We start from the raw sequence: 10,288 nt of genomic DNA on the forward strand, positions 1-10,288 counted from the left end.
AAAAAAAAAAAAAAGAACATTCCTATTTTGTGCAGCCAACCCCTCCGTCCTTCCGCAGAACCTTCCCATCGACCCAAACTGAAACTCTGCCCCCATTAGACACGGACGCCCCCTCCGTCTCCCCCCAGCCCCCTCCCCCGGGTCCCACTTCCTGTGTCTCTGCATCTGACTGCTCTGGGCACCTCGTAGAGGTCGGACTCCTACAGTGTCTGTCCTTTCGTGTCTGGCTTCCCTCACTCAGCGGAATGTCTTCCAGGTTCAACCGTGTTGTAGCAGGTGCCTGAATGTCCCTCCTTTTGAAGACCGAAGAACATTGCGTTGCGTGGATAGACCATATTTAGCTTTTCCATTCATCCCTCGATGGGCCCTTGGGGCTGCTTCTACCTTTTAGCTATTGGGAGCCATGCTGCTATGAACATGGGTGTGCAAATCTCTCTTCCACCCCCTGCTTTCACTTCTTTTGGGGATACACCCAGAAGTGGCATTGCTCAGGCAACCTCTAGTTTAAGCCAGGAGAGGCAACAAGAAGGAAATGACTTTCTCGTTCACCCCCATTAGACCAGCAGACAGTAAATCGTCTGACAGCACCAAGTGCTGGTGAGGACAGGGAGCAATGGGAACTCTGGTGGGCAGTCATTTTAGCAACCTCTTTGGCGACGGATTTGGCAACTTCTAGTCAAGGGCAGCCGTGCACGGCAGACACTCTCGTGAAGGGCTCACACGTAAGAAGAGAGGCATGGATGCGGCACCCAAGAAGGAATTACGTCAACGGACACCCCAGGAGACCCGGGGAAAAACTCGCACCGATCCAGTCCTGCAGGCTGTGGGAGAAGGGTCTGGACCCTGTGTTGCATTTATAGAATAAGACCACGTGGGGGGATAGGGGATACCTGAGCCTGGGTGGGGGTAACCTCTGGGGCAGGAAGGCAGGGATGGGGCTCATGTCAGGTTTCATGTCTTTCAAAGGAAGAGACCTGAGCCGGCTGAGAGGGTAGCAGCCCACACACCCTGGCAGAGGCCCCAGTGGAAGTCAGGCGGGGCCGAGAAAGAAGAGACAGAAGTAAAACCAGAAGTCAGCGATTCTGAAGAGAAACAGAGGGCAAAGATCAAAGCGAAGGGCAGGAAATGGAAGAAAAGACTAGAAAAACATGACCATGGTTGGAAGGACCCGCTAGGCTACCCTGGCCCAGGCTGCAAACAGCAAGCAGCATGGTCAGCTGAAAGGCAGCAGGGGCTCAAGGGGCACCTAGGAGGAAGACTGCTTGTCTTAGAAACGGGCCCGGGGATTGCTAAAAGGACCCGGGACCCAAGCCTCCATTTGGAAAGGGAAGAGGTGCTCTCCAATCACACTGGAGGACATAAACCACCTGGTTTATGCTCATCCAAAGATTTCAACTCACGGAGATTTCCAGATGTCAGAGGGAAGTGCTTTACCTGTTGGAAATGCCTCTGTCCTCCCAGGCTACAATGAAGCTTTTTTTTTTTTTTTTTAAGATTTTATTCATTTATTTGGCAGAGAGAGAGCACACAAGCAGGGGGAACAGCAGAGGGAGAGGGAGAAGCAGGCTCCCCGGTGAGCAGGGAGCCGGATGCGGGGCTCGATCCCAGGACCCTGGGATCGTGACCTGAGCTGAAGGCAGATGCTTAACTGCTGAGCCACCCAGGCGCCCCTACAGTGCAACTTCTTACACACAGTTTTGGCATTTTCTCTCCTCAATTCAACGTGATCACAGAGAGCACCAGCTAATTACAGTTTGCTAAACTGTCATGTTGACAATATCAACTGAATGGTTTTATTTCTAAATGTAAATTTTAACTATTTTTATAATTACTGTTTTAAATAATTTTTAAAAGATTTTATTTATTTGAGAGAGTGAGAGAGAGCACGAGACGGGAGAGAGTCAGATGGAGAAGCAGACTCCCTGCTGAGCAGGGAGCCCGATGTGGGACTCCACCCCGGGACTCTGGGATCATGACCTGAGCCAAAGGCAGACACGTAACCAACTGAGCCACCCAGGCTCCCTGTTTTCAATAATTTTTTAAAGGAATCCCTACACCCAACGTGGGGCTCGAACTGACGACCCTGATTGAGATCAAGAGTCGCCCGCTCCACCAATGGAGCCAGACAGGCGCCCCTATTTTTAACAATTTTATAATGAAAATTTTATAGTGAAAAGATCTGAAGCAGCTATAGGGATGTTAAGATTTGACAAAGCTATCTGATGAATAGACAAGCATAATCTAGGGACCTGAAAAAATGTCTTAAGAGCAGAAACCCAAAAGCTATGTAGAAAAAGAGAGACATAGAGACATACGGGACCATGTAAATCTTCAACCATGTTACTTTAAAATATCCACAAAGTCAAAACACAAATGATAGATTAAAAAAAATACTTATCATCTGTATGCCAGATGAATGGTTAATCTTTATAATATAAAACAGAGTTCCTACAAATTAAGAAGGAAAAAGACAGGTCAAGAATGAGGAAGAACATGGGGCGCCTCGGTGGCTCAGTCGGTAAGCGTCTGCCTTCGGCTCAGGTCATGGTCCCAGAGTCCTGGGATCGAGCCCCGCATCGGGCTCCCTGCTCGGCGGGAAGCCCGCTTCTCCCTCTCCCACTCCCCCTGCTCATGTGTGTGTGCGCTCTCTCTCTCTCTCAAATAAATAAAATTTAAAAAAAAGAATGAGGAAGAACAAATGCATGAGCACCACACACAGTGTCCGTTCACACAAAGTGGAAAAGCGTGTAACACCTTTCTGGTGCGTGGAGCGCACACGCAGCTTCCAGCAGCACTGCGTGCAGCCGGTGAAAGCTGGGAAGGAATCAGCGCCTGGATGAGGACGGGGTGAAGGAGCCCAGATCAGCCCCCCGCCAAGGACAGAAGGTGCAAGTGCACAGAGTTGCATGTCCCGTGACAGGGCCACCAGAATCCTGACAGGCCTCTCAGGTGGCTCGCTGTCCGCCCCCACCCCCCCCACCACCCCAGCCCAACGAGCCAGTGTCACCTCAACAATCAGCAAAACCAACCCAACTGTTTCCACTGGGGGCACATCCCCAGGCTGTGGTTATGGGAAAGCAAGGAAGAGAGGCTGAGACATCAGGGAGAGGTAGAGCCACGCAGTGGGCATGACTTTGGGCAGGGGGGTGGGATGCCGGGTTTCCGCTGCAACTGTCAGCCAAGTGGGACTTCTGGAGTTTTCGTTTCTGTGAAATGAGGGGGTTGGGGCAGATGGTTTCGGAGAGCCCTCCCAGCTTTGGGACCTCTAGACCGTTTAGGCCAAAAGCAGGGAGAGGGCCCCTCTGGTAACCACTGGCCTCTCAGCCTTGCAGCGGTAAGATGGAGAAACAGAGCAGACAGCCACCAGCCTTCTTCCTCTCCTGGCTCAAACATTGCCGGGCTGAGGCGCTCTGCGATGCCGGCCCCAGAACCTGGGGCTCACCACGGCTGGAGGGGATGCAGGAAGCCGCATGGGGGCAGCGAGAAGAGAAGGTTCCAGGCCTGTGGCTTTAGAGGAGTTAGATGATTTAGCAAATAGACAGGACACCCAGTTAAATCTGAATTTAAGATAAACAGTGCAACAATTTCTTAGAATAAGCACGTCTCATGTGATATTTGGGACACGCTGGGCCTAAAACATCATTTGTAGTGCTACATTTTATCTGACAACCTTGGATGGGAGACAGGCAGGACAGAGGGGGTTGGGCTTCTGGAGGTCTCTGCTCTGCCCCGTGTCTCCCCGGGTCCCGGCGTGGTAAAGGGCCCCCTGCGGTCCCCCACCCCCACAGTGGTGTGCCTAGTTCTCCATGAAACTGTCCTGAGTCACCCGAATGTGAGCACGCCACCTGTTTCCTGTGCAGGAGTGGCATAAAAACCAGAAGGTTCTCAGGCTTATTTATTAAGCATTGGTAAAAATGAAATGAAATCAAATGAGAAGTTATTGCTCAAAGGTGTGGAATGAACAAGGCCGTGCAGACCCCAGCCATTCTCCATGAGGCAAACAGCTACTAAGAGAAAAACGGCAAAACTGGGGGGAGGAACCACTCAGATACTAGGTGAAGAACCCACCCCATATAAGACCCTGGTCCCCTCTGCCCCCACCCTCCCATCCTCATCCCTACCTGAGCCACCCAAGGACGCACATCCTCCCCTCCCTCCCGCTGACCTCTCTGAGGTAAGGGTGGCCTCCCTAGAGACACCCATAGCCTTTTTCCTCTTCTAAGGCATATAGAGCCTTCAAGACACTGTCATGGAACAAAGCTGTTTCCCCAAGCAAACGCCACCCTGCTCTTCACCCACTGGCATGCCCTGCCTCCGGGCCCCCAACGCTGAGCCAGGCCACACCATTTGCCCGGGCCTTGTGGGAGGGTTAGAGGTTGGCTGCCCACTGCCCCAGCAGAGGCAAGGCTCACTGGCCCTCAGCTGCGGGCTTCTTCAGGTGATGGCTTGGTTCATGGTTCAGACCTACCACCCACTTGAGAGGTGCCCGGGTGGGACAGAACATCCAGCACAGGTACCCAGTTTCAAAAGCATCTCAACAGTCATAGCAATGGTCCACATGCCAACCTGCAGGCTCCAGGGAGAGGGGCCTTGGGGGACACTGAGCAGGCACACGTGGGCAGCCCATCCTGAGATGTCATTTGGCAGAGACAGTGCCCTCTTTAACTCTGCCTTCACCTTTGTCTTTCAAGAACAGATGCCCTTCTGGGGTGCCTGGGTGGCTCAGTCGGTTAAATGCGGGGGATGTTCCATGACAGTGTCTTGAAGTAAGTCAGTCTCTTTGAAAGTAAGTTGCAGACAGCATAACATTTCACCTCTAAATCTTGACGCCCATAACTTCGAGGGAAGGGACAGTCTACCATGTAATCCTCGTATCGTCTCACATCCGGGAAGTTTAACACCACTGACAGCTGCAGGGGGGTGGGGGTGGTCAGTGGCTGCAAGCAGCTTCTTTCCACATTTTGGTTTTCTTTATTTAAGTTTTGTTTTCTTTATTTAAGTAATCTCTACACTCCACATGGGACTCGAACTCACAACCCAGAGATCAAGAGTCGCATGCTCTTCTGACTGAGGCAGCCGGGCGCCCCGTTTCTTCTTCTTTTTTTAAGTTTTTTCTTTCCACACTTTAATGTACCTTCCCCTCAGGAGGAGGGCTTCGGCAAGTGTTTAAATTTGTCAGAAACAAGAATGCAAAGTGGAACTGGAGCACATCACAGGCTTTGAGCCACTGGAAGAGATGCCACCGCGCGAGCTGATGGTCACACAGCTCGAGGCCCACACAGCCCAAGCAGGAGAGCGCGCCCGGAGCCAAGGAGACTCCCGAGGAGACAGTGCCGTAGCGCCTATGGGCGCAGGGCCTGGCCCACGGCAGCTGCGATGTGGGCGCCCAGCGCAACCTCAAACCCACAGGGGTGCAGCAGGGCGAGGCCGTAACTGCCCAGGGAGAGACACTTGATGGCAAGGAACAACCTCCCGACCCGTCTAGGGAGAGGCGCCAGGCCACCAGCCATGCAAAGATGGGCAAGGTGAGCCACTGGTCAAGCAACTGCGTCGCAATCCGCAGCCACCGAACCAGGCCATAGACCAGGGCCATGCCAGCAAAGATATCCTTCAGGTAGCGAGCCCTCTGCGCCTCCATGGGGCGTCCTGGGACCCTAGCATTTCTCTGTAGCCAGTACACCCCCAGGAGGACGCAGGCCAAGTTAATGAGTTGAAGGGCATGGCCAGGAAGGCGGGGAGGCTGGCTATGCGGGCTTCGGCATGGTGTTCATAGCCCACTTGGACGAAGATGCCATTGAACACCCCGTGTAGACGGTGGCCATGCAGAAGCAGCTGGCCACAGCCCCATGGAAGAGGGCCTGCCCTGGACTCGGGCTTCACATGGAGCCCCGGGTAGGACTCGGGGTGGCCTCCACTGTCAGTTCAGAATTCAGATAAACCGCTTTTGTAAAACGCGCCTCGGCCTCCCGGCTGAGCCAGCTTCTTCAGCAGGAAGAAGTCCCCATGATTCCCGATGCAGATGGCACGACCTTGCCCCAGAGTGGTGGACGCAGGCCAGAGAGAGGTAGCGGTCCTGCCAACTGGCTGGCAGGAGTGGAAGAGTGTTCTGCCTTTTTCTTCTGTGGTTATGAAAAGAGTGTGGTTAGAAAGAAAACCATCCAAAAGAGAGCCTCCATCTTCCCAACTCTCTGCCTTAGGATCCACCAACAGTTTTCATCAGAAGAAAACAGAAATAAAAGTAAAGCAATACCCACAGTGTGTTCACCTTCTTACTCGTGGCTTCTGGAAGCCTCTAGAATGCTCTCTCCCCTAGGGGTTTCGTGCCCTTCTCTCCTGACCCCCACGCGGTTCTTCTTTCATCTGTGTGCTAGAAAAATCCTGCTCGTTGCCCTAGTTCCCTTAGCACCACTGCATTTAGAGACTTAGACCTTTCTAAGGTCTCTTATTACAATTCGGAATGGGCTTTCCCACCTCAGCGGTATCATAAATGTTGACATTTCCAGTCAGCCCGAAGCCCTTTAAACCAAATATCCAGAGAACCAATATCTAGAGACTGTTAGCTGTGGTGAGTTCTGGACTCCAAGGCAAGGGATGGGACAGTGCTAGAGGAGAAGGAGGGGAGGGGGGAGGAAAAGAGGAAGGGGAGGAGGAGGGAAGGGGGCAGGAGAAGGAGGGGAAGGTGGGGGAGAGGACGAGGGGAGGAGGACAAGCCTCCCCCCTCTGCTTCTCAGGTGCAAGGCCAGGCGGCACAGCTAGCCCTCCTGCCCTCCCCTGAAGTGCCACACTGTCCCAAGTTGCCTTCTTTCCATTTCCTGCAGTCACAGAAGCAGACCATGGGAAAACCATGTGCACTTATCACTGACTGTCAACTGCTTTGGGGCCAGCTGTGGCGTGAGTTGGCCTAGTAGCCGAGAAAGGTATTTCCATCGTAGAGAGAAAAGGTTCAGTGCTCTGAAAATGAAAATGACTCAAAAGCCAAGAGGGCAGCAGGTGGGGTTGAGAGGGACTGTCTGTGTTCAAACTCCGGCTCCCCCCACCTTCTAGTTGTGTGACCTCAGCCCTTAACCGGTCTGGGCCTCAGTTTGCATACCAGGGCCTCCCAGCGGAGGAGTCACCGCGAGGATTAAGTCAGCTCTTATACATAAGGACCACCGCACAGTGTTTACTTCCGAGGCATTGCAATGCCCATACCCCCTCCGGCAATGTAGGCCTGGAAAGGGCAGGGTGGGGTGTGACCCTCTGCTCTCCTTGCTCAGTGAGTCCCTGCTCAGTTCCAGTTCAATTCAATTCAAGCACCAAGCCAGCACCTCTACTCTTCTTCCTCATGCTTTCCACTGGCACATTACCATCGCGCCTCTCACCTGGGCCCTGGGCATCCACCTACACTCTCCGCGGAGGGAGCTGCCGAGCCTCCCACCGAGCTTTCTTGTTCCCACCCTGCCTTGGGGGCCCGTCGTTAAGGAGGACCACAAGGCCCAGCATTTCCACCAGTGAACTAAAGCCCTCACCCCGACTTGCATCTCCTCATTGACTATAAGCCTCCGTCTCAGCTCGTGGCTGTGTCACATGCCTCCCCCAAGCCCTTCTCTAACGAGCTTCCAGGTCCAGGTCGGCGGGGGTGGGGGGAACTGCCCCCCCCTCCCGCCCTGGGGTTCCTATTTCCAGGCAGGCCGCTGCTAACGTGGTCTGCACACAACAGCCCCCAGCACCTTCCTCAAGTACCGCTGGGCTGGATGGTGCCAGTCCCCAGTTAACACTGGGCTGGCTCTCCACGCCATGCATGATCACGTCCCAATCTCCAGGCCACCAAAGTGCCCTCCCCATGGAGCCCTGAAAGCTCCCTAGGCCCAGTCTGTCCTTCAGCTAGAATGAGATCCTGCTGTCCTCATTCCCTCCTGCCTCAGGTCTGCTAACACTTTCAACCTGGCCTCCCCATTCAGCTCCTGACTCCAGCTGGGACACCTCACCTGCACCTCTCTGGGGCCTGGCTCTGTGGCATGAATTGCCAGGCCTTTGGGACCTCCTGTCTGCCCGCAAGCATGGATGAGAGCCGGGGACAGGAGTCAAATACTGTCAACCTGATAGAGAAGGAGGTCCGGGAAGGGCGTGGAAAATGACTCCTCTCTCTGGCTGCTGGGCAGAGTCCATCTGAGCCCTTGTGCAAGCTGAAAGTGACATGTCATCAAACCACCTTCCTGAATCCACCAAGAACACCAGGCTCGGTACTTTATGGCCAAGCTCCTCCGCACACCTGAACTGTCATGACCCTTGCTACCCGACACAGATTCCCCCAGCACCTGGCACATGAGGGCTGGAGGCTTAACAGCACTGGCCTGCAGTTCTGGGGTCTTTTGGGGGAAGTCCTGCAAAGCATGACAATATCCTGGCGAAGGGGTTCACACATGTTCCTTAGACTCTCCTGCTTCCTGGGGCTATATGCATTTAAGCAAGAGGCACTGTCAGCAATCACAGTGGTGGCTTCTTTCCTGTAGCATTTATGACAACTGCTTGTTGTGTCCCTGACTATCCTGACCACCCTTGCTGCCTTTCTGCACATGAGGGAATGCCAGCCTCAGGGCTGTAACATGGGACACCCCCAGCAGGTGAGGCCAATCTGGGCCACCTGGATACCCGAGAAGCCTGGAGCAACTCCAGTGATTCCCGAACTCTAGGGAGAGAATTGCTGAATTCAGGCAAGGCCCTTGGAAACCAGTAGCTCATCTTCCTTATTTTACAGGGGAGGGACGTGGGACCACAGACATGAGGTGAATGCCCAAGGTCATTTAGGGCAGTTGGTGGCACAGTCATTTACAGGGTAAATGTCCTTTGGCTGTCACAGGTCTCTTTGGCCTTTCTCAAAGAAGCGCTTCCAAATGCATAAAAACAGAGAGTTACAACATAAATTTAATATGTTTAAAGATGGTATGGAAATAGTTTCGGAAATGTGTGATTCGGTAATATATGTGCTACTTTACTAGTAAATGAAATTACAGAATCTACGGGCAGATTGTAGCTACAATAATTTCAAAGTCGTTATTCTGCCTGCTGCTAAGTCTTGTATTTGAGTTAATTTCAGGATAACTACAACAAAAGCTAAGTGATCTGAAATGATCTGTAACTTCCACTGGTGACAAAGTCACCAAGCTAACACTCTGTGCTCTGTAGCCTACATTCGTAATTGCAGGAAAGGCCAAATTTCGACTATCAGTTGGTGAAAATAAAGATAAAACAAAGCTGAGAGAAAGTGGGAAAACCATCTGTTGTGGCTCCAAGCTCCCAGGCACCTGCGCAGGACTCCTGCGCTACAGCCTGAGTCTGACAGTGCAGATGACGGGGCAGTGCCTGGGCGGCCTCCTGCAAGGTTTGGCACATGCAGCTGATGCCAGTACCCACCTCTCAAGGTTGCAGCGAGATCTTACAGTATTGGCGCGAAAAGGCCAGTGATCACCATCCGGGTACTTCCCTCTCTATATTTGCTGGGGGAAATTCAAATCTCGGAGAAGGGCGGACCCGAAAAGCGGCCCTGCGCCTGCGCGTAGGGGCGGGGCGCGGGTCTCTGGGAAGCAGGCGGGGCGGGGTGACGCGAGGTGACGCGGGGCGACGCGGAGCTCTCCCGCGCCCTCCCGCTCGGCTCGGGTACCGCCGGCCTGGCTGCCCGCCCTGCGGCCGGCGGGGCGAGGGACGGGAAGCGGTCCCGGGCGCACGGCCCGGCTCCTTTAGTTGGAGCGCCGGCGGTGGCGCCGGCTCCCGAGGGCGGGGCCGGCGAGCCTGGGAGCCGGCACGTCACCGCCCACTCGCCCCGCCTCCGACTCCCCGCCCCCCCGCCCCGGCGCGTCTCGGGCCGCTTCTCCCGCGGTCGCTGGGTGTGGGGAGTGGGAATATGTCCGCTTTCGAGGCGCAATTCTGATGTCTCCTTTCAGCCTCCCTCAGCAGTCTGTGCCTTGTCCCCACTGCTAGTTAAATGCAACTCCTGGGGCGTGTGTTCCTTCAGCGACCTGGGGGACTGTTCCCAAGGGGGCGGGGACGAGCTCGTTTGAGGTATTCTCATCCGGGCATTCACCAGATGCCTCAACCGCCATCTTTGTTTTGTGCTGAAAGTCGCTATTGACGCCCGTGGACGGCCGGGCGAGGGGAAGTGGCAAGATGGCGGCTCCCAGGGCGGAGGCGTGAGGGCGCAATGGGGGGGTTGGGCCGCGGGGCTGGGCGCGCCTGCGCCTGACCCGAGAGCGGCCTGAGCCCAAGCTTAGCGCGCGGCGGACCTGGGCCCTCGCCGCGAGGCAGCGCGGGG

At 54.5% G+C, this 10,288-nt stretch overlaps 1 protein-coding gene across 1 annotated transcript; it reads right to left on the reverse strand.

Annotated features, from left to right (window-relative positions):
- Positions 1–3,878: 3,878 nt before the first annotated feature.
- On the reverse strand, positions 3,879–9,746 carry TMEM187 (transmembrane protein 187). Its single transcript, XM_081808042.1, is given in 6 exon segments — positions 3,879–5,348; positions 5,350–5,470; positions 5,473–5,706; positions 5,709–5,801; positions 5,804–6,119; positions 9,394–9,746. Coding segments are annotated over 5 exon segments (690 nt in total). The 5' UTR covers positions 5,823–6,119; positions 9,394–9,746; the 3' UTR covers positions 3,879–5,125.
- Positions 9,747–10,288: the final 542 nt, after the last annotated feature.

This window comes from Leptonychotes weddellii, chromosome X (genome assembly GCF_054177405.1).
Source record: "Leptonychotes weddellii isolate Sample4059 chromosome X, ASM5417740v2, whole genome shotgun sequence".
NCBI lineage: Eukaryota > Metazoa > Chordata > Mammalia > Carnivora > Phocidae > Leptonychotes > Leptonychotes weddellii.